The sequence below is a fragment of the Zonotrichia leucophrys genome, chromosome 7 (genome assembly GCF_028769735.1).
Source record: "Zonotrichia leucophrys gambelii isolate GWCS_2022_RI chromosome 7, RI_Zleu_2.0, whole genome shotgun sequence".
In the NCBI taxonomy this organism is placed as follows: Eukaryota; Metazoa; Chordata; class Aves; order Passeriformes; family Passerellidae; genus Zonotrichia; species Zonotrichia leucophrys.
This window is the reverse complement of record NC_088177.1, coordinates 3,754,482-3,779,481: the sequence shown is the minus strand read 5'-3', so window position 1 is coordinate 3,779,481 and position 25,000 is coordinate 3,754,482. Positions and strand designations below refer to the sequence as shown.

The following is a 25,000-nucleotide window of genomic DNA, read 5'->3' as shown; positions in this document are numbered from 1 at the left end:
GCAGGAAGCCAACATCTTATCTCTGTGCCTTCACCGGTGGTGCCACACAGCCGCAAGCCAACCGCTGGTCAACCCTTCCCCACCTGCAGCACCCCAAGGTGAGCCAACACGGATTCCCTAGGGATGCTCCTGGACTGTCTGGTGACAGCAAGAGAGAGCTGGGACTCGCTGAGTCCACGAGGGATTTGCTGCTGGCAGGAGAACCTGAGCTGGACCCACCCCAACCCATCCCAGGGCACCCTCTGCCAACCCTTGTCTGCAGGAGGAAGCCCTCAAGGACAGAAAGACGTTTTTCCCCCACCACGTGAGCAAATACAAATACATACATCTGCCACAGAAGCATAAGGGGTTTCTAAATAAAATGTTGTCAGCCACTCGCTGAGTGCTAAAGTGGTGTTAAGCTGCAGAAAACAGTATTTCCTTTGGCATTTCAGACAGTTTCGAACCAATGTTTGAAACTCAAAACCAGTGCCAAGCCTAAACACATCTGGTTGATCCCAGGCCACAAATAGCACAGGAATGCCTTCAACACCTTCCAGAACTGCCATACTGAAAGCTTAATTCCAAAATAGAGCTGACAAAAAATACTTGTCAGCATGATGCCACACGACAAAACTCAGCAAAGCATGATGCAACCGTGAGATATCCAGACATAACATATGGTGCAAAGATTGGAATTAGTGAAGACCGATCACCAAACTTAGATTGCAGAAGGCAAAAAATAAAATCAAACAGTAGTACCTTCAGCTGATTTTATTTTTTTTTTTAATTTTGGAAATGCCAAATTATAATCTAAGTGTCATTCAGCTGGGTGGTGTAACCATGAAGGTAGATATGGTGCCAGTTGGTCATTATTTTATATTTCATGCGATTTTGCATGGGTATTAAAATGCTGGATCCCTGCTTTGCATGTCCTATTGCTAGAGCAGATCATTAGGAACTTATTAGTGAACTGGCCTGATTCCTTGAGCGTATTTATCATACTTAGCTCATGCGGCATGTGACCAGAACAGGAATAAACTTCACTCCAGAGCCATTCCATCCTGTCAGTTGTGAAATTGTGATGTTCCTTTAATTTTAAAGAAGCAGAAACAGGGAGAGGATGAATATGGTGGACTGCCAGCCAAGAGCAAAGGGCTAGGAAACACCAGCATGGAAGAAATCCAGCAGGAAAAAAATATAAATACTTCCAGATCACTGAAGGAACTCAGCTTCCAGGAAAACTCAAGCTGCTCCTTTATGAACCTGATCTGATTTTTTTCCCTGGGACATGGAAAGCCAGGCACAGAAAAAACTCCACTTTCATAGCAAAGTTGTTAAGAATGAATACCAAGGACTATGCTATTTTTTTTTTCTATCCAGTCACAGCTACCTTCAAGTCCCACTGTGAAAGTTCACATTTAATAAGGTGTGATTAACGAATCCTCAAGGAAGCCAAAATTGTGTTATGAAATGAAGGGGAGATCTGGCAGCAAGGAAAATACAGGAGAAACCACAGCTAAAGTAACCCAAGTGACAGGGAAACTAGAAGATGCCTGGAAATTAGGACTCAGACTGCATTTCTTTGTAAGAGATTTTCCTAGGTCTGCACGCATACAAGGTTTCTTTTTTTCCTTTATTTCTCTTTATAGTAAAATTGAAAATTCAAACTTGATAAATCGAATTATAGCAGCATTACTTGAGTGAACTGTTTCCTAAATCTGCATTTCTGCCAATTTAACCTGTTGGTTTAAAGTCAGACTCAAAGAAAACTCTGGGCTTTGAGCTATAAATGTATTTTGGCTTTGAACCTCCAGGCTTGACCTAGGGGTGCACCAAATCCAGAGCTGGAGTCAGCTACCTGCGATTCAGGGCACGAGTTTAGCCACGAAGGGGAAATCCCAGAGTCTTAGCTCGGGAGATTTAAGCACGATCAAGTCACTTACTCAAATTAGCTTAAAATCCCAAAGCGCACTCAGCCTAAGCGCTCTCAAACCCAGCACTGCCAGTGGAAAACCCTCACGGGTGAGGTGGGAGCTTTCCCAGCACCACCAACACCCAAAGGGATGAACCTCTGCCCTGACCCACTTGTCCTGCTGATTACCCTCAGAGCAGCACATTGACATCCCCTTGTTAGTACCTAATAATTGCTAATTTTGTTTCTTTTTTGTTCCTTGCAGATTTTCTGCTTTTCCTCAGCGCCGTTTTAGTGTCCTCCTCACTGAACTGCCCACATTATCTCAGTCTCTCCCTCTGACTTACTTTTCCCTAACATCAACAAGCCCAACCCTTGTCTTATTCCACTTCTCCACCATCACTTCTCCATTATTTCAAATTCCCTGATTTTTTTTTAACAGCACACAACATCTGATGACCACTACACCCTTCTCTGTCCCATCCTGGGAAACACTTGAGGTCAGATTGGATGGGGCTCTGAGCAGCCTGCTCTAGTTGAAGGTTTCCTTGGTCATTGCAGGGACTAGATGACTTTTAGTGATCCAACCCAGCCCAACCATTCTATCTATGATTCTCACCCCACAGCTGTGCTCCATCCAGCTCTCAGCACTTTTCCTTTTCTCAAACAGAAGTCAACCACCTCCGTGCTCTCATCCAGATTTGCCTCCACCCTCCCTTCCAAAGCCTGGGTGATGTTCTCGTCCCTCAGTCTTTGCCTGCTTTGCTCATCCCTTGCACGTGGCACTCGTGCCACACACAGATGTAGCCTGGCAGGGAATCATCCATATTTTATAAATTAATTTAAAAATGAACAGATGAAAATACTTCATATTTTCATATTAATTTATGTTAGCACTAAAAAGGCAATGCTAAAGCTATTTAGTCTACCACAAGGCCATATCAAGGCCTCAGTTTTGATCTGAGGGAACCTGACAGCTTGGGCAAAGTTCTTTGTTCAGACACCACATAACATACCTTAGCAGTGCTCAGTGTGCAGCTGTTACAACACTAATTGAAATATGTTTTTAAATGTATCAGGTTTCTGAACATTTGCAGAATTATTTTCTTCCCCTCATGTGCAAAACCCAGTATTGCAGCCGTTTAAAATGAGTGTTTAATCCCTACAATGTGTTAGTAGGTCATAAAACAAAACTGGGCTAAGGTATTTTACACTGGGGATGGGGGTAAGTCTGTAATTGTAGGTGGATGAGGAGGACCTACAACTTTAGGAAACCATGGGATCCCTGGCTGGTTTGGGCTGGAAGGGACCTTAAAACTCATCTCATTCCATCTCTTGCCATGGGCAAGGACACCTTCCACTAGACCAGGTTGCTCCAAGCCCCATAAAACCTGGCCAGAGCCTCACCACCCTCACAGTGAAGACTTTCTCTGTAATATCTAACAATATCTCCATAATATCTAAAATCCTACTATCTAAACCCACTCTTGTTCATTTTGAAGCCATCGCCTTGTCCTAGAGCACTGTCATGAAGCACCACAGCATTCATAACCTCATTGGAGCAGAGATAAGTCAAAAAGAAGCAGATTTGACATCCCACCTCACAGATGGTGTCCAATCCCATCTGAGATCTCCTGTGTCATCCATGGGGGATGGAGCTGGAGAGATGGACCCAAGGGAGCTCACAGGAGGGCTCACAAAACACTTGTGTTTCTTCAGATGGATAAGTGATGTAGATGCCACATTTTGCAATGAAATTAAATGATAAATCTCTATCAAATATCCAGAAGAAATGTTTGGGCCTTTTTTGCTTCATTGCAAAACACAGGTTCCCGTGGGGGGCCACACTCAATCTACAGAGGGGAAGTTTTAACTGTTTGCAAAGTCCCTAAAATTGCATTTCTGACAAAACAAGACAACAACAGCAAAAAAATCTCTGCTAGTAAGTATCTCAATCTTCCTGGGCTAAAAGTCTCTGACTGAAAAGCTGTGCATTTCCCATTTGCAGTGGTATAAAAGTCACAAGACATCAGATCACAAGCTGTCACTGGTCCCAGACTAAATATCACCCATTCTTTGCCTAAGGCAAGTGGGTCTTTTTTCCATGGGAGGGGGCCAAACAGAAATCCCACTCTTTGGAGGAAAGAAGGAAACATTCTTGTGACAGTGTGTTTTTTATTGTTTTTTAAGGCAGTTCTTTTGAAGCTGCTCAGGGGTTTGGATGTTAGATGTATTCCCAATGGAGATGGATTAGTGGCCAGAGCATAGCAAAGCGGTCAAAGGTGCAAGATAAATGCAATTTATATATAATTGCCCAAGCTGCACCTGTTTCTTTTTCAATAGGAGACCTTGTCTGCAGACATAAACATAGAATATATCCCTTTTTTTTTCTTTATTTGAGTGTAAAATGGGGAATTCTAAACTTGTATCAGAGTAAAGCAAGAAAAAATAACCTTTAAATAGCATGTAAATTTTTTATGAATCAAGCTCTAAATAAAGAAAACTCCCAAGCTGGGAATTCAAAATACTAGCCAGAGAGAGCTGATTTGCTACCAGGCTCAAGAACAATATTTAGTTTACAGAATCAATCTGGAAATAAAACTAGTGCTTGCATCAGCATGAAAGCTACAAAAATAAAAAAGAGGTCTTAATAAAATATACAGTGGAAAAGGAAAGGATGAAAGCCCTAGCACAGCTATGAGGCCCTCGACAGCCCACACAAGTAATAAAATAGAATATGATGTAATATAGAACAACAATGAAAGGATTTTAAATTTCTAGGTAGGATTCTGAAAAACTGTTTCCAGCTTTTGTTGCAGAGCAGGCACGCTGAGAGTTCCCCTGTGAAGCTACAACAAAGCTGGTGTGTGGCAGACACGGGCGTTGACGAGGGCAGAGCAAACATTAACCTTCACCTCACTCCTCCACCACTGGACCAGGAGCCAGGATATTTCTGTATTTCTACATGCTCCATTCTTCTGTTTGCTCCCCTGCCCACTCACCCACTCCTGGTTTCCCTCCTTATCAGGAGCACCAAGAATTTTTTGCTCGCCAAAGCGCCCATGCTTTGCCGTGAAGGCAACCACCTTCTCCGCCTTTCATAAGGAAAGTGTCTTGAACCTTGTGCTAAGCAGCTTGGAAAAATCTGAGATTAGACACATCCCATATTGGCTCAACTAATTTCAGCCTGTCCAAATTAGGATGGGTCTGTAAGATTCCACAGGAAAACCATGTGAGCACCAAATGCCTGTGCTACCTGCCATGCTCTGCACCCTAATTACAGCACTGCATCCCTTGTCTTTAGCAAACAGGACCTTGTGAAGCTCAAACTCTAAGAGGGACACATAACTTCTCTCAAAATTCAATGGCATCCCAAAATTGAATTGTCAGAATTTGGTTCTGCAACAAACAGTGGCCTCTACACTAAATTTCAGATGAGCCAGAACCAATGCAATTCACTCATTGCAGTAACACAAGAAATTTTCCTTCTCCCCATGAAGCTGAAAGCTATTACAGAATACCACCAATACTGCACAAATTAAAAAACTATGGATTGTGAAATTTGTGGCCCTTTTTCTACTGTGCTACAGCTGTGGCAGGCATGGTGTACAGAGGTAATCACAGAGCTCTTTGTCCGGCGGCTGGCTGCATGGTCCTACCAAAAGTTCTTGGGTTGACAAAAAGAAGTGGCCAAACCCTATTCTTCTTGTCCTGGCACAGAAACTCAACTCCACTGCAATGCCTAAATTCCTGCTTTCTCCTTTACAACACTTGATTAACAATGATTCAAACAGCTTATGGAGTTTTACCTGTCAATGTTTTGCCTCAAATGATTTCTCTGTGAAAAATTTTTAGGGGTTTCTGTCTGACTCTTTTAACCCTTGTTCTATCACTAGCTGCAATAGATACACAGATCTTGAGAAGGGGTGACAAATAAAAACTGATTGTCCCAAAGTTTTAATAAAACACATATATTCTTTTTACACAGAAAAAAGGAGATTGTTACTAACAACATCCATTACTTTGTGCTTCTCCAGGAAAGACAGAAAACGTTCCAATTCCTCCTAAAACAAGTTTTTAATGAAGCTACAACAGGTCATGAACAGCTGCTCAGACAACAGCAACACCCTCAGGAAAAAAAAGGCTTTTTTTCTCATTTTTAGGTTTCCAAAAGTTGGTTGAAAAACCTGGGCCTGCTCTTATAATGACCCCAAAGGCAGAAGAGGGTGTTACTTTCAATTCAGTTCCTTCCACTGAACATGGACTGCAGTTTCACACCTATGTTATTAATGCAATTACAAACTCTGCCTGAAACTATCAAATTAATTTGAAATTCACTTCAGGGGCACCTGAGCCATCAGCCAGAGTGCCAGTGCAGTGTTTCTCCTGAAGGCTGTGCATGAGGTGTTGGGGCTGGCCCAGCCAAGCCCTCCAGAACTCCCACCCACTCAAACACTGACATGATGCACTGAGGCTCCGTAAAACACTTCCCTGATAACAGTACTTCCCTCTTTATCCAGCGAGCTCCATCACAGGATATCATGAATTAATGTTTACAACACCCCAGAGAGGCGGGCTGGTATCATTTCCCCGTGTTTCAAAGATGGGCAAAGGTGAGAGAAAGCTGAAGCAATTTGCTGCAATTCGCTGAGGAAGTCTGTGGTGAGGCAGGGGAGAGTGCAGTGCTCTCAGTGCCCGTGCCTCTGCCACAAGACCATCCTTCCTGTCCCTAAATGCCAGGCTCCAGCCTGATGGTGTGCTGCAGTTCTAGCGTATTAAATCTGACACCCTATACATGTTCTGGATCATAAGGCTGAGTCCCATAAAATTGATGGACGTGAAGTTGAGAAGCAAAAAGGGACAGAGGAAAGAGGCAGGAGAAGAGTCCCCACGTTGCAGCTGTGTGGCATTTTTCTAGGCAGTAGGTTCCCATGCTACTTCAAGACCATAACATATTTTTGCTATTACAAATGCAGTTTATTTTGCAAATCAAGGTGATTGCACACATTTCAGCTTGTCAAATTTTCAGCCTTTCAACCATATGTCTGTCGACCTTATGGACTACCAACTTTATGGGATTCAACCATATGTCCAGATCCTGATATATATGAAGGCCAGTTCTAACATAAGAGCTTTACAGTAGTAGTGTAGTAAACCATAATGTTTGCAGATGGCTGTAATAAAATCATTCAGGAGAGGAAAGGTGCAGGGACGTAAAGCCTTCAAAGCTTCTTCTACTGAATAAACAATTTGATCTGAATAATGTAGTGGGAAGCACATTCTGCCAATGAACTGGCTGATCCAGTCCAAAATGTTGCTTTTAATTTTCTTTCCTAATCCCACGTGTATTTTAACTTCCTTTTGTATTTTCCGTTGTGGGATTAGCTTAAAATTTGGAAGAAAAGTATAAGAAGGAAAAATAACAAAGTAAAGGATTTTGTTTTAAAGGCACCGTCCACTTCTGAATTGTAAATTTTTCATCTGTGAAAAGCCAAAGGGTTATGTGGGGCCTGGAAGATGTATTAATAGAGAGGTATAAGGTTTTTACCCTCACATGGTGAGATTGAAGGATGATGTGACTTGCTTCATTTCCTGAAGCGGGACTCAGCTTTCAAAGTTAAGGCAAGTTTCCTCCTGAGTAAACTTTTTCTAACTCTAGGAAGTTGGAGTTTGGTTTATGTCCTGCTGCACAATAATTCAGATGATAATTCACATTCCCTTTGTCCAACATAACTTGATATCTCTATTATTTGGGAAGCTCCGGTCCCATTTTCCGCTAACTGAAACATGCTGAGCCAATGTGTGGCCCTCAGAGAGCTCTGTCCTGGCTGACAGAGGGAAGGGATCACTGTTTGTAAGGGGAACCAAAGCCAGCATAGGTGTGATAGAAGGTCTTTTTCAAACCAAAGCATTTTTTAAGCTGACAGTGCGTGGTGAGATTTGGCAAGCTTCCTTGAACTAGACAAAAATCACTTCCTACTCAGGAAAGAAGGGAACCTTCCCTGGGCATTAACTGGGAAGTGAAAAAGTGAACTGCAACCTGTTTGTGCTGCTGGTGTGCAAAATCACTGCGAGAGGAAACCCCCTGGGCTGTTGACTTTCAGATAACTTGGTCGGAGCCAGCTCTCATGCTGCTAACGTCAGTGGCCCTTTTCCTATTGGATTAAATGGAGCAGGGTCCGATAGTGTCTAAGAAACAAGAAATACACTGTCACTCTTCCTTCCTATGCCAGATTTTTTGTTGACCAAGTTGTTTCTGAGTGCTGGAGCCAATTTGATAGAAGGTTTGGCCTGGGAGATGATGATTGCCAAATCACCTACCAACATTTACCCCATCACACCCAATTGTCCTTAACCATGCAATAACCATCAAGAAAAAATTTAAAAATAAGCCAGAACAGAGAAAAATATTTTTTTAAAAGCCTCATCACTGCACAAATGTACTCATGAAAGACTGCAAAGAACAAAGCATGACCCTCAACCCTGCCCTTGGCGAGCCCTACCTGTGTGCTCGTATTTGTGTCGCAGCAGGGAACTGCTCTTCTGGAATGTCTTGTCACATAAGTCACACGCGTACATGCCACTTTCTGTCTTCTTGATCTTCTTTCGGGACAGACAGGAGTCGGAGTCCGTCATGTCGTCGAGGCCGGACATGTAGTCTGGGGTTCCATCAAGCAATTCTCCCTGTGAGGGAACCACTGGTCAGCAAAAGCCGCTCCCGCCACCAACCCTGCCCACCAACCACCCCTGGGAAGTTGCAATCATTCCTTGGTGGTCCCTCTTAGCTTAGGAATATGAATAATGAAAGTACAGCTGCTGGAAAGTATGGAAATAATGAGGAGCCTTCTACTTCCATGCCTCAAACCAACTTTCTGTCTTTGAGCACTCTGCAGTAATGTGGTTTGCACAAACCAACAGTATTTACCACATCAGCACTAAATATTTCCAAGAAAGTGTGAACGGGAGGCTCTTCGTGGCCAGCAAAAGGTATTGTATAATTTTACAGAGGTAAATGTAAGCAACAGCTAAGGGATCATTCCTTTCAAAATTCCAAAACTTGGGTGTATTCTGTATCTGTAGAAAGGTTTTAATTGAATTTTATATTTAGGTACAAATGTTATTATTATGCAATCCATTTAAATGTATGTCTCCCGACTAAAGGCCTCAAGCTATATTTTTATATTTAATTTTGTAATTTGAAATAGGGAATATTAATAACACTTTTTATCAATGTTCTATCTATGTTAAAACAGCCTTCAGCATTAAGCAATAATGAATGTGGATCAGTAAATTATTAAATTTCTTGATATTTATTTTGTCTCGATCCAAAGAGAGTGCAAACTTGCATGATAACATACATTTCCATTTGCTATCACACAGTTCAGTTTTCTTAGACTAGGTTTGCACTAATTAATATTAGAGAAGATTAAATAGGCTTAAATACATTTACAAAGAGGGCAGATGTACTGTAAATTGGAATAGTGGAACAGCTGTTATGGAGGTGCAGTGCTATTTATGCTCCTATTGTGCAAAGAGGGATTACAGTCTGTAATGTAAAACCATACCTGATTTTCACATTTGAAACTATAAAACATTTACTAGTCAGTAAAATTACTAATGGACGGTAATAGGACATGGGGGAACAGGCACAAATGTAAGAAAAAATTATTAATCTATAATCAGTTAATCTCATTTAACTAAACTCTGTACATTATAGCTGAATACACCCAGCAAAAGGCTATAAAAGTACAAGACTTCTGTGGAGCTGCTCTTCACTGCAGGCATGCAAGGGACAAAGTCATTTGCTACACCTGTGTTGACTCTGGAGAAGAACTAAGGGTTATACCTGGGCACGAAGAAGTGCTGACCCAGATTACGTGTCCAGGGAAAGACTTTGTCTGTGATTAACAGCCCTGGCTGCTACCTCTCCAAATAATTTAATTTAATCTCTGGGGTTTTTTCAAAGCTGTTCCAGATGACTGGCAGGATTAGAGGACTAAGTGTCTGGAAGACTAGTAGGTGGCCCAAAGGAAGGAGCTATGGGTCCATGTTTCTCATCCCCCAGACATTCATGAGAAGAGGACAACTTTCCCATGAATAGTTCCCATGAACAGTGGGTGAACAATCCCCCAAAAATATATGGAAGGAACCTCTTTCAGTGGTTTACAGTGTCTGTGAGGGTCTATGGACATCTGCTTAGAGGCATTCAACTTTGTGTCTGAGTGTGGAGGTGACTCCAAAGGAGTCTCCCACTGCTCTTTTTCTCTGTGATGAAATGTAGTTATGCCTCGAAGAGATAAATTTCCCTACAAAGTTTCCTTCTTTTTTTCCTCTAGGATGCAACTTTTTATGGACATTATCAATATTATTATTATATTGCTATACAAATCTAATAAGAAATGGCTGAACTCTTAACAGAACAAAGATCATTATGCCTGTTCAAAGTAATTGGTACTGCTCTTGAATCCAAGTAGAGGCACTCTTAAGTTAACTGCAGTTTATTTTCCTATTCCACCGTGTCTTTCCAAGCTCAGACTTAAATAAACTCTGCTGATTTTGTTGGAAACATTGATTATAGCTTTGGGCTTTTTCCTCTTTAAGAGGACACATCACAAAATACTAAATTCTAGCCTTTCAAAGCGGAAAACAGTTGAAACCATTTACCTGAAATCCTTGTTTCCGCTGGTACTTTCTCCTTTGCTGCATATCGGCAAAAGTAGCTGCTCCAGTTGGGTAGGTATAGGCCATATGTGGTAGGAAGCTCATCTGATCTAGTCCTGGGTATGGTCGCAGCCCAGGAATACTGGTCTGGACTGGTGGCATAAAAGTGGCTGGGGGAAATGCGCTCTGTGGTGGAAGTGTTGTGTATAAAGGTTTGGCACTAAATGGGTTCATACCAAATACTGGGTTAGTGCTTTTATCCAGATTATTTGAATTAGAAAACTCCTTCTTGATAAAAGTCAAGTTCAGCGGCTCATCTGAGTTTTCAGATGATGAAGAAACACTGTTGTGTTCTAAACTTACACTATTAGCTTTTGTTTTGTTCTTTGTGGCTATAATACTTTTGGGTTCCTTCATTTGTTTTGGTAAAGACAAGTCCAATGGCTCAGCCTGAAGCTCCTCAGAAGAGAAACTGTTTGGAGTGTAAGAACTACTGTGGGAGTTTTTAGAAGATGTGGAAGAAAGATTTAAAGGAGAAGGAGTATTGCTCCTAGAGTGGTCCAATTTATCAACTGGCTTAATATTGGTAAAATGAGGAGGTTTTGTTAGCCTGAGAGGAGTATCACAATTAGTAACACTGTTATGGAGTTCAGCTATAGATGGTGAAGTTATAGAGTCCACAGGCTTTATTGGAGATCTGGCTGACAAAGAGTCTTTAGTGGGAGTGTTGTTGGTGGCAGCCAGCGCCACCTTGGCACTGGCCCTTTCCAGTGATGGTGACCTGGAACTTGAATACTGGTAGACTTTTCTTTGTTCAAACCATTCCTTCACAAATTCCTGAGGAAGGCCAACAGCAATGGAAATTTTCAGTAGTTCATCAGAGTTGGGCTCCATATTCATAGCATAATATGCTTTAAGTACAGACATGTGGTCCTTGTATGGGTTGATGGGGCTAGTCATTCCTTTCTCAGAAAGTACTGATGACAGCAAGAGGGCTTGCTTATCAAACACTCCAGGTTTGTTGGGAACCATGTTCTCATGAGGCTGAAGGACTGCCTTGATTTCTTCGTTCATTTTACACAGGTAACGCTCATGCTGATGCAACGGAATGGGACCAGGAAAGCTTTCTTTACAGAACTGGCATGAAAATGGAGTGGATACGTTGTGGTTCTCTATCATCTTGTCTTCAGTTACCAGGTCTATTAGGGTTCGCAGCTTCTCTTTTTTAATGTTATTGAGCTGCCTCCTCGAGTCTGTGGTCAAGCTCTGGAGGCAAGCTTTGGCTTCATTGACTTTCTCTAATGTATAGTCAATAATACTTTTAGTGGCACCATTATGACTTACTACTGGAAGACCCACGGGGGGAATATTGGGGGAGGTAACTCCTTGTTCCTCAGCTTGAGAGCATGAATCCTTCATGTGGTAAACCTTCAACTTGGAGATCTCTTCAGCCTTGCAGTCCATTTTCTGCCTGGAAACCGTGTTGTCCACAATCTGTAGGACCTTCTGCACCTCGCTTAAATTGCTGCCTACCGCAGGAAACCCGAGCAACGGTGCTTCCATCCCTACACCTAAGTGCTGCATTGGACTTTGAGCAGACGCGTGAACTCCTAAGGGGCTGGTTGCTCCAAGTCCACCATTCATAAAAGGACTAGTTGCACTAAACCCATGTGAGGCCATAAGAACCTTGTACTCATTGAAATCTAGTGGTTCTGTTTTAATTTTCAGTAGGCCTGTTTGCTCAGACATACTAAGTGGTTTGCCATTCTCCAGCTTGTTTCTCAGCTGTGTGATGGCTGAATTAGTAGGAGAGGAAGATACAGAATTAGGAGAAGAACCCGTCTTGATATTGTTTCTCATTCTGCCATTTACAGAGATCAAACCAATACACTTCTTGCTGCTGATGTGCGAACTGTAGGAGCCAGAATGGGAGAAACGCTTCTTGCAGTTTGGACACTCATATGGTTTTTCACCTAAAATGATAATTAAAACCAAATGTTAATTATCATTCTTACTGCTATAATTGTAAGAGGTGGCATTTGGTATCTAACTGATCACCTGTGTATCTAGTGATTAATAGTGAAGGAAATATAAATTCTCTGAACATGGCCACACACCACCACTGCTTTACCCTCCTCTTTCTACAGGTTTTGAGGTCAGTTTGGACCCAGGTTCTCCAACTGGCAAAAGCCATCAAAGTGTGAGATTGGCTCCAGACTGACCACGTCAAATCACAGGTAAGCACCCTGTAGGGAAGAGAGTCAAATCAAATTTAGACCGCTTAAATTTATCTGTTTCTTTTTATTTTTTTCTCCCCAAGAATAGAATTTTCACTGGGTATGAGCACCAGTATGAGAAACTGAGTCCTGATGTTAGAATCTCCACGTCAGTTTGTGCCTGGGCTGAGCCTGGTGACATTTTGTGTGCTCAATTCTGCATCAAGTAGGAGAGCCAAAATGCCCAAGTCATTCAATCTGAGAGGCTTGGCAGTTTCTTGTTATCTGAGAATATGAGTTGTATTTCACTCAGGGGGACTTTTTATTTTGGAAAATATAATGGACTCTTCAAGCTCCTGCTGCACAGCAATGAATGAACGCTTCTGAACTCAAACTGCCAAACAATCTATATTATTTGCAGGAAGCTTTACTATTTCCAAATCTTTTAGCAAGACCGTGGTATTAACAGCATGATAAATGAGGATGACTCAGATATCACTTATGAAATACCTTGGTAGCTCCAAGAAGCCAGAAGCAGAACTGTGTAAATTTTAAGCAGTCTTTAAAACTCAGCTAATTAAACAAAATGCAAATGAGCACACCAGCACCTCCGCTACTCACCACTGTGAATTCGCAGGTGTTCCTTCAGATGGTGTTTATATTTGAAGGCCTTGCCACACTCAGTGCATTTGAACTTGCGATTGCCTGCTCCTTGGGTCAGCATTTGGTGCTGGGAGGAAAAGAAGAAAACAAAAGAGATACCAACATGAATTTTATGCAAGAGAAGCCATGAATTTCAAGCTCAAAAAACAAAAATTAAATTAATGTGACTCTGAATTCGTCAAGCGGACCAAAAGGTCTGCATGTACATTTATTTGTCTCATCAGCGTTGCAATAAAAATCAAAATGTTGGCAGTAAACCGAAACAAATGAGAAAGTACTTTCACATGAGCATTCGATATTTGCTTTAGAATTATTTCCTAAGTCTCTCATCAGAAATGTGTTGCTTTAAGGTATCTCACGATGAGAGAAACAGTTTTATAAGAAGATTTGTGGCTCTTAATATTCCTAGCAGATTCTGAACATGTGGGACTCAGCTTGTTTAAAAATTCTGTTTACTGCATGTGGAGGAAAGAGAGAAACACTGTCGTTAGTGGCATTTCGTGTAAGGTTTAATTCATTATCAAGCAGGAGAGACTGCATCTTCAGCATAAGCTGCTGCTGGAAATGCTTTTTAAAATCACAGAGCAGCAGGAAAGACTTGAGCTACCTTTCGTGCCATGTTTTTCCCTGATGCTCTTCTGAGGGGCGAGGGAAAGTTGAAAGTTAAAAAGGGTGTAAAGATATAATCAAAGGAAGCTGACCTTTTTGCAACAAGCAAGGAAAGCCCCATGACTTTGAATTTGGAGAGGAAAAAAAATTAATTAAAAAATAATTATTGTCTTGATAATCATGTAGCCACTCTGGATGCTCAAGGTAGGAGGTCAGCCTTTTGCAGGCAACCACGACACAAAAGCCTTTTGCAGGAGCAGGGAGGGGGAAAAAAGGGGGGAAAAAAAAGGAAGGGAAAAAAAAAAAAAAAAGGCAGCGCCGAAACGGTATGACAACTGCGAGGGTGTGCTGCCTCTTCCCACATTCCTGGCGAGACAGATGGTGTTACATGGGACACAGGGAGGTTTGTTCAAACAGCAGCAACCTTCAAAGATCAAGCAGAGCCCAGCCCGCCGCGCGCCATTGAGGGACCCGCGCTCATATGTTGCTGAGTTGCATAAACAAACAGCAACAGCTGTTTTGTCTCCCCCCATCGCCCTCCGAGGACTACTATAAACTTTAGTTGTGCCACTGTTAATATGATACAATCATTTTAATTTACTAATTGTAAATGCCATGAGCAAATGAGGGGACTTTTCAACACCAAAGCTACCATTCATAATGCGCCAGTACCAGTGCGCTCTCGCATGTGAAATTTCAGGCAGTTACGTTGGATAAATATCCAGGCGGGTTTTGTTCCCTCCCCTGGCGTTTTTAATGATACGAGGCAAAAGGAAGAACCTTACAGTGGATCAGGTTAGGAAAAATATACATGGGAAAATGTGTTTGTCTACTGGAAAAGCCATGGGAAGGAAAGAAAGGAGAAAGCACTCTGGAGTCATTTATATTGATTTAAGATCAAGCAAAAGATACGATTCTCTTAAAAATGCTAATTGCAAAAATCGTGTGATTAGGAAGATGTGTGTTTGCCTAACTGAATTTACCTGCTGCTGAGAGAAACCTACCCAGAGAAATCCAGCAGATTGTGATTTTCAGGTTTTTAAGAAAAATAAATACAGCATAAAGCCTTTATAATTTGACACAATGCACACATGTATTAATTCAACTTTTAACCACGCCATTTGAGTTTCCATTACAGCCCTCCTTAAGATGGGTTTTTAGATGTAATTCTTCAGATAGGAGCAGTTTTTCTGCTGGTGTGTAAAGAATTTTGTGGCGCAGGTCTATCACCAGCCCATCTAGGAGCACTAGGGAAGCTCAGTCACCTGTTTGAGACACCAGCATTTCCTTAAATGTGGCACTGATATAATATTACATGTACCCCATCGAGGAAAAAACGGCTTTGATTTATTGCAGATACGCTGCAGGGCTATACAAATGAGAGCAATGCCCAATTCTGGTGGCACAATCACAAATGATAGCCTATATGTACTGTCGGAAGAGTTCTTCTCAAAATGTGTAATTATGTCTAACAAACGATTATACAAAATACGCATAATTTCATGTGATTGAAAAGGTTACTCAAAAAGTAATGAAAAAATATTAGCGGATCTTTTAGTATGTCTTGGAGCTCCTATTTGCAACACTGCAAAGTAAAACTAGGTGAAAAATGGAATTAAAATTGCTGAGATGTTTAATAATGTATAATTAAAATGCTACAGTTTCATTCACTTTTTGAGGAACATAAAAACGAAACTAAAGTCAAGTTAAAGTGCAAATAAAATTTCTAAATTAGAAATTAACACACTCATTCGATCGTGAACATAAGACTATTAAATCATATTAGAAGAGACCATCAAAAAATCATTTAGACCTCAATTAAAGCTATTACCATTAAAAGATCTGCATCTTCAAAATGCCATGAAAAATTAATAATGATTGCCAATCAAAGCAATATCGTTTCTCTAAGGGGTTATTACAGAAAGAAATCACTTAAAACCAGCCCCCCACCTGATCTGTCCCTGGCTTGTGTGTCACCATATGCCGCTCGAGCTGGGTGCGGTAGGCAAACGTGTAGTTACAGAGAGGGCACGAGAAGTTCTCCTCGTTCTTCTCGTGGCGGTACTTGATGTGCTCCTTGAGGGACGTCAGGCGCTTGTAGCCCCGGTCGCAGTAGGGGCAGGTCAGCAGTTGGGCGAAGGCATCTGGAGTTCCAGGTGGCAGGTCTGCACCCCGGCATGGGGAAGAGGAGGGGGGGAAGAGAGAGGCAGGCCAAAAGGTCAGCAAATCAATGGCAGCTCATGGGCTGATTGCCCGGGATGGTATGAGAGGAATCGCCGCAATCTGCTGCCCGGGAGGGAGGGACGGCGCTTCCACCCGGCAGCGGGAGGCACCGGCACCCGCGCACGCCCACGGCAGACTCGCGGGGCCCGTGCTGGACCCCGCCGGGAAATTAATTATGGGCATCACTCTTCCCGCAGACCTGGCTGGCTGGAAAACTAAGAAATACTTTTCCTGATCAATTGGCAATTTGCATTCCAGCCCCAGCTCATTATGTTACTTGTGCCATTGACCGAATCCTTCCTACTGACTCTTCTCCAATTATTTATCAAGGCGTTGGAGAGCAATAGGCCGGCTACTCTGTCTTTTGTTGCGTTAAAACTCTATTAAAACTTCCCAAACTCCCAAGCAGACCAGCAGCCTTTCTCCTGTTTAAATTCAGCTCTTCAGTTCACCCACCAAATAATACAAATGTGCTGACTAAAAAATCACAATACACTGAAATTACAGCCCCAATCTTTGCTCATGAAATTCCATGCCGCTGCAGCTGTTCTTCAATTTTTAAGGTAAACACCCAGGCATGTAGTGCATTTATAATTGCAACAGCTGCACGAGGTCAGGATACTGGCTAAAAATGAATTACAGCCTCACCATTTTCTTCTTGCCCATTGGCCTCTGGAGTGCCAAGGCGAGACAGTTCCTCAGGGGCTTCAGGGTAAATAATGGCTGTGTCGCTGCGCTGCAGGTACTCTGCTATGCTGACTGCATGCCCATCTCCTTCCTCCAGTTTCCTTTTGGCAAAATATTCCTCAAAGTCCGACGTGCAATTTGCGTTCTTCACTAAAATAAGAGAAGGGGAAAAAGAAAGGGTGGTTGAGTGCATTGTCCCGGAGAGCCTGGGCCGGTCAGCAGTGTTAGAGGTTGAGCAGATGTACTGGAGCTACAAGGTTGGGTTTGCAGCTGGATCCTTGCTCCCATCAGCCTTGCTCCAGCTCCCAATAAAATTAATGTGGGCTTTCCACCAGTGTGGATGGAAGTGAGGGCAGGCAATTAAATTAACAAGAACGTGGGGCTCTACAGGGCAGCAGGAGAAGTTTATGAGGCTTGGGTAATGCAGGTAATCTTTCATTGCTGGAACCTGAACAACCTTCACGGGGCTCCTGGGGGTCCCACAGCTTTTGGCTCAGACCTACAGGACTGAGCTCAGCTGCCCCTGGATCCCACAGACCCCGAGACAGTCCCCACGTGGGAGATGACAATTGCAGGTGGTAAAAGACCAGACTTTTCTGAGACAGGTCTTTCCTCAGGCTGCTCTTTGTCAGGCACAAGAAGAAAGTTGCTCACATCTTCCTGCTTTTTCTTTCCTCTCTGAAAAATTAACTTATAATGAGAGAAGGGGTGGTTTTAAAAACTTATTGCTTCTTGATTTCTGCAATAGACCCACATGCTTTAAACCATTACAGGGTCACCAAGCCCAAAATCACTTTGACAGTCCATACAAGAGTTTTCTTTCTTTTCTTTAAATGTAACCTCAATTTTTTTATATCCATGCAATGTCCATGAAACATAACACATGCTCAGCCACAAAGCATCCTGTTACTAAAAATGTGCTTTTCTCCTCCAAGTACGAACCCTGCTTACTGGAAAGACCTTAAAACCCTGGGATGCTATAGACAAATAATATAATTATACTAGAAAGGAAAAAAAATAGGAGATTATTATTTTCTTCCTCTGAATTGTGTTACTTTGTTTATTAACAAGTCTTGAGAGACACAGTTGGTGGCAGGGAACTAAAGATACTTGTTTTTAACTGACCATAAATGAAAAGAACAACTTATGATTGATTAAATTTTTAATGTATTTCTGCTGAGGTGCAATAAGAAAATGAGAAAACACCATGGACTATTCTGGAGTTCATGTAAAAGTAAAATACTAAACAGCACAATTCTGCTGTTAGTGAAGCCAGGGAGCAACATGGAGTAAACACGTGGAAATTAAGGGGGTTATGGTTTTAACCACTGGAAATGAGAGACTAACCAGCTCCTTGGTGTTTAGAAATGGGTGAAGACTGTGCCTCAGTTTCCTATGAAAATGCAAGGCAGTGGTGCTGGCAGTGCGAATGAGCCATGACCTCTGACTGGGGCACAAGTGGGAGCCTGCAGTGCCTGATTTGAAGCTCTGATCTCGGCGTCATCGATAAAAGTAGATATCCGTCTCTGTAAACCTCATCCCTTTAGCCGATAAAATCAAATCCTCTGGCTGAGACAAATATGCCCTATTTTTCATACCAGCTGAGCAGCTTCTCAACTGTTCTGCAGTATTTTAGTGACAGTGACCAAATGGCACAGGGCACGGGACCCTGGTTTTGGAAGGAAACTTCTGTTCCTATCACAGTGGTTTTGTAGGGAATGGCTTCACCAGAACAGAGTTCCTCTTGGTCCTACTGCAGCTCCAGTTACCATTTATTATCAGCATGAGAAACAATTCTCCCCTTTCAACACCAAAATAAAGCAGCTTCTAGAGAAGGGGAGTGTGAGTGTGGAGAAGAAGACAGAGTGCTTTACCTCCATGTTGCTCTGGGAGAGAAATACAACAAAATGGTGGTTATTGAGTACACCTTATGCACAAGAGCATCGCAGCAAGTGTAGGACTTCTTGTTTTTATCAGAAAAAAAAAGCTGAGGCCTTCTCTTTTATGCTGTAAATCTAACTTGTCATTCCCCTTTTATGCCTAGATCTTCCAGGTGTTACAAGATTGTCTACTCTCTGGCTTAGCACTACCCAAGCTCTACTCCTTCTCTTCTCTTAGCAATAGATCCAAGGAAAACAAGTTTAGTTTTGCCAAATCTAGGCCATGAACCAATAAGTGAAGCAAGGAGAGGGAGTTTTTCTCCAGAGAGGAGAAATGGGATGGCTCCATGGGATGGTCCCATGTGTCCCCCAGGTAAAGTAGTTGGAGTTTGCAACTGCACTTTTAGGATTAGGATTCAAGTCACCAAGCAAGGCCTAGAGTTAATATTAGGAGCTTCCATCCCCAACTCCAACCAAAATGAGGTTCTTCCTTCATGCCCCCAAGTCTGTCTGGAGGCTGATCCAACAGGCTGTGGAGGACTGCTGCGACATTACCAGCCTTGGCTTCCTAATTCTCAGGATTATTTAGCTTCTATGTCTGTACATGCAATCCAGGAGCTAAAGCAAATGTTTACGTCTACATTATAAACCCCTAAAAACAAGGGGATTTAGTGGAAAAGCTGATAGACCCTTCACTGAAACAATACAACCAGTGCTGCAAAGCTGCAGATTAACACAAATAGTCAAGGGTGTCCATGTGGGTCTGGTTTCTCACCAGCAGCATTACTGACAATTCAGACGTGGCTGGAAGCTCACCCAGAGGTACTAAAAAATCTGACAATCCTTAGGTTTGTGTCTCAGCTTCTGGGTGGAAAACCTGCTTACCCCCTCCATGCCCTGATTTATTTTCCATGTACAAAGCCATGTTCCCAGACTCCTTGTGGGCTGACACTCCACACACTGCACATCCCCTCCTGCGAGATCTATGGTGGGTGACCTCACCAAATAAGTCCTTTTTTTAAAATTAATTATTGGAGCCTGGAGAGCAGAAATATTTTCAGCTCCAAAAGCTGATGTGGCTGTGTCACATAAAAATAAAACACATTAAGGAAAGCTATCTTTGGAGGCATTTAGGACCTTTCAAGATAAAGTGAGAGAGAGGTCCAAGGAGCTTGGGAGACCAGTTATTTTGTGTGGGAACTCGTCCTGCGAGATGGTGATAGCTGCCCTTAATCACAAACAAAGCTAATAAAACCACAGCCTTCATTAGCCAGGAAGTGAGAGGCCCCCATTGGTACACACAGATTACAGCCTGAAAACGGCCTGTCCTCCAACCTGCCAAGTTTTGGTTCTGTTTTCCTCCCCCTGAAAGTTTTTCTTTCCCTTCTTTAAATTATGTTAAGAGATCTTTACTTGAATTTTGTCAGATGTCGCTAATCAAAACCAGGAAAATTTATCTGTTTGTTTGCTTGGATTTTTGTTAATCTGTTCTCTGCAAACATCCCAGTTGCAGTAACCATAAAAGGTAGAATAAAATAAACCATAAGAATTTCCTCATTCACTTTTAAAAAGCTCTTCTGCTAAACATCACAATTGCAAGTCCCTATTGCAGAAATCGTCAGAAATATTTACAAATTTATTTAGCAGGACCAAAATCCTTAATTTTCACTTTAATGTCACTTCTGCTTTTACACTATGAAGCCTCCATGGCTCATTATAAAAATGCATCTGATTAATGTAGGGATAACAAGATTTCTCTTAAAGTACTTCTAGGAAGTGATCACTCCGACAATAGCATAATAATTTAATAATGGAGACCTTTTCTTTTAGTTTAATTTCTTTACTGATTATATTTTGCAGAGAATTTGATGCTAAAAGTGGACCACAGATATTGCATGCACCTATAGAAACTTTCTGATTGGATGTATGTTTTCATTGGGTTGAGTCTCAGCCTTTATTGAACATCAGTATTAGATCCCCTATAACCTGTGGAGAAAAACTGAGGCCAAACACTCAAGACAGACTCAAAGCCTGTAGTGAGGCTGAAGAAGAAAACTTTGAACAGTAGTCAAAGTCTAGTCCCAGACTATCCATGAAGTATCTCCAACACCTCAGGGACTGATTTCTTCCATTTTCTTGTCAAATAATGGTTGAGGCACCTCACTGGGCATGAAGGGGAGCTTTTACTCCTAATAAAGGAAATTACATGTACGCATAGTCACCTGGCATCTCCCTCTCAAGGTGAAAAGATTGGCACAAGCATTTAATTTATAAGAGTTTTTATTATGCCTAAGTAATCTGACGTTGCTCTTAAGAGTCTATGGAAATTGCAGCAACTAAAGAAACATGTTCTACCCAACCTGACAAGGCTTCAGGCCCCACTGAAAGAGGCTCTGAACACCTCAAAAAGTGACAAAAGACTTGCATTAAACACTGTCAGAGCAACTTGTGGTGGTTATTTGAGCAAGCCTCCATCCTAGCCTGAGCAAAGAGGAGCCTAAGACTTGCACAGGACATTTGGGAAAGGAATTGATAGGAACACCACACAGAGAAGCTTTTGCATTTAAAATGCAGACCACCTAATTGCAAAGCACTCCTTGGGTTGTGAGTTTGCAGGGCATCAAGCTGGGGAGGGGTAACCCTTAATTCTTCCAAGGAAAACTGATTCCAGTAGGGGCAGGACAGCCATGGACCCCACTCAGGGATGGCAGAGGGGCTCGATGGCACCCCCAGAGAGATTTCGTGAGGCCAATGATGAGCTGCAAGACAAGGACATCAGATACTGGATGGGAAGGGACTAAGAGGACATGAAGTCTTCCCCTTCAAGCCGACCACATTGCAAGCATGAAAGAGTCAAGGCCTGTTATGGCAAGGAAAATGCGTGCAAAGGAAGTCACACGGACTGATAGGGGACCTCAAAGGCTCTGCTAATGGTAATTCAGATAACCATCAAACCTTGTTTCCGAATCAGATGTCTTTTAAAATCCTGTTTCTCCAAGTGCTAAGCACAATTTGTCACTTTATTGCAGCCTCTTGGAAATAAAATAAGCTTTTGAGATACATATGTAGCCAGTTCTGCACAGCAACATCATTAAGTACATACGTGATGATGAACTGCGCCTCGGTGCCACCCTCCTTTCATGCATAATAAATCTAATGGATGAAGAAAGCAGTGATACGCTTTTATTTTCCTATTATTTTCCCCCTCAAGAATGATAAAGTAAATTTCTTGTGTTGCTTAATAAGAGCACTGGGGTTTTATGTGGGTGTTACCAACATCAGGAAAGTGTGAGTAATAAAATCCTTGTGAGACTTTGGTACCACCTTTTACAGTAATATTTGTGGAGAGTATTACCTATGAACTAAATTTCATAATGGAATGGATAGAAATGTACTTGCACTAGAAAACTCTTCCTTTTAGCTGTGTAAATCTATCTGCACCATCTCAAATTGTGACAAAATGCAGAAGAAACACTGGGTGATGTATGGCATTCAGCTGTGCTGAGGATGGGGGATGTGAGAGTGGGATCTTTGGAAAGAACATGGTAAATCCCTGAATTCATTTGGATTGGAAAATAGCAACAGGAACCTTTTGCTGGTTTGCTCTGCTACAGAAAAAGAGAGATGGCTCAGAGGTGATGCCTGCTAAATGTCTCTGTCACACTTCTTGTGCCACCAAATGTATTGATTTCTAAGAAGAGTGGAAAGAAAGAGATGCTAAAAGTGAGGGAAAAAAAACCCCAACAAATGATTAGCCAGGAACATTATAATCTCATAAATATGCATTTAAAGTGTGTGTGTCTGTGGATCTATGTAAGGGTTTTATGTGTGTCTTGCTGAAAAGATGTTTTCAGTCTCTGAAGTAGCTCAAATCTGGGGCTGCCAAGGAGGGTGCACCCCATCCTCATCATCAAGCTCTTAATACAGTCTTATTAAAAGGCCTCTGTATCTTGGCCCAGCTAATTTAAACTATCCAAGGTTCACCCTGCCTGGGAAAAGATCTCCTCACACTGCTGAGAACTAATATCTCCCAAGGATGCAGCTACAAGGAGTTGGGCTAAAATGCTGTGGGACACAGGAGGGGTAGCAAGGACTCTTCACTGCATGAATTGGTCACTGCACTCATGATCAAGTTGGGAGGGGAAATTAAAAACCAGGAGAATTACATCAGTATTTTCCAATTTTTTAAATGAAAACAAGAAATTGATTGTTTTGTCCCTCCCACTCCTCATGCACATCTATCTCTAAATGAACCCAAATAAAAGTGATGCTCACTCCATGCAAGGCCTTACCTGTACCATTGTTTCCAGTGGTCTGAATTGTGGCTTCAGGCCCCATAGTGTCATAATCTTCCTTCATTTCTTCTGTGGAACAAAGCATGCACACTTTTAGCACACAGGCAGGGTGGAGGATGGCTCACAAAGCTGGGGAGATCCCGGGCGGGGAAGGAGAGAAAAGGGCTCTTGTGGACCCCTACACAATGGCTTTGTTCTGGGCAGTGAATGAGTTCAGCAGGGCTGCAGGGACCAGAACTTATTTACTTTAAACACGGCAGAGAGCCGTGGAAAACAGAACTATTTGTTCAGAGTAAACCAAGGGCTTTTCCTAATATCAAATCTAATAAGCAGTCGGGTGAGAAAAAGGGATTTTTTTTTTCTTCTTTTTGTTTCCCTACTTATTTAAAGAAATAATCAGTTAACAGACACTGTGAGATCTATACCTGGAAGAAAATGCAAATGTAGAAGGAAAATGTAACAACTTGTTGTATCTCCCTCTCTATCTATCTATCACCACACTGATCTGAGCTGTCGCTGTCATTTTAACCTCGTTTGAGGCACAGCAAGTATTAATATTGAGTGGTGCAGAAATGTGACAAATCTTCAAATGTAGGAAGTTCTCTTCTGCCACTACTACTTGTTTGCATCTTCTGTGCACTGACAAAGTCTGTCTCTATGGCCATAAATCGGGTTAATTCACATGCAAATGAGCATGGCATGTGTAAAATTATTTATTATGTATTTTTATGGATTGGTTTACTTTTCATGAACCTGGGGGTTCAGAGTGAATAAAAATAGCTTTTAGAAGAGGCTCCATCACTGGGGAGAACAATTTTCCTGGATGTTTCAGCCTGCCTGGCACTGCCTGTCAAACTTGGTTTCTTGCTGCTAATTTGTTAGTTCATGTGCAACAGGTATTCACACATGCAGCCCTTTTAGGATTTAACCTTCCAAAGGGTTTTCACAGGCAAAAAAAAAATTATACAGAGCATTTCTTTCTTGCCTTTTCAACTTCTAAATGCCAGCCTTTCCCTATCTGAAGACATGCACAAACAGACAGCCTCTCCCTTTGCTTTTCTTTTTAAGTGAAATAATTAAGTATTTGAGATTTAAGTGAAAAAAAAAAATCTCCTTTAATCATTCCCTGAGATGCACTTGCAAGATATGAAATGGCACAAGGCACCCAGAAGGGGTTCAACAATGACCAAATAAATTTAAAAAAGGAGAGAATTTCCCAGAAACAAACACCAGTCGATGATGATTCAGGAAGATGGATGCTGCCCGGCCAATCAAGTGATAGACTGGCAAGAAGATCAAAGCATGCTATTAAAATGTTATTGATACATGAAGCATTAAAATTCTTATTGCTCTTCTTTTTTTTTTCTTTTTTTTTTCTTTTTTTTGGTGAGAAAGATTTTGATGAGGACAGAGACTGGCCCAGTATTAATCCATTTCCATGACAATGATTTGACTGAAGATAGGGGAATAATATAAACAGAGCACATTCTCAGTTCATTCCTAAAATTGTAATCTTGTAGTATTCTTCAGATGTCACACTCTACAAGTAATTAGTTGGTAGAATAACAGGTTCTAATTGTATCATTCTAATCAAAACTAAAGCACAGAATGACTTAATTCAGAGCTTTACAACCAGCGTACAATACTGTGGTATAAATATACATGTTTATGGCTTTGAAGCTCAAAAAAAGAGAAAAAAATTAATGAAAGCTCTTAAGTTAAAATATGCAGGTACAAACAGATGCTAAATTTGTACAAAAGCATAGAATATGCAGACCAGATGAAAAATATTTGTTTAAACTGTACAGCAGACAAGCCAGCCTTGATTCTTTTCCCAGATCTGGCATTCTGCCTCTCTGAGGATCATTTTCA

At 41.8% G+C, this 25,000-nt stretch overlaps 1 protein-coding gene across 1 annotated transcript in view; it reads right to left on the bottom strand.

Annotated features, from left to right (window-relative positions):
• The window catches only part of ZEB2 (zinc finger E-box binding homeobox 2), a 113,924-nt gene that overhangs the window by 2,556 nt on the left and 86,368 nt on the right, over positions 1 to 25,000 (bottom strand). The window contains exons 5-10 of the mRNA XM_064719158.1: positions 23,126 to 23,197; positions 16,915 to 17,103; positions 15,994 to 16,208; positions 13,393 to 13,501; positions 10,559 to 12,528; positions 8,398 to 8,578 (exon numbers count right to left, since the gene is read on the bottom strand). Of these exons, the coding sequence (XP_064575228.1) occupies positions 8,398 to 8,578; positions 10,559 to 12,528; positions 13,393 to 13,501; positions 15,994 to 16,208; positions 16,915 to 17,103; positions 23,126 to 23,197 (2,736 nt within the window). The remainder of the gene's footprint in view (positions 1 to 8,397; positions 8,579 to 10,558; positions 12,529 to 13,392; positions 13,502 to 15,993; positions 16,209 to 16,914; positions 17,104 to 23,125; positions 23,198 to 25,000) is intronic.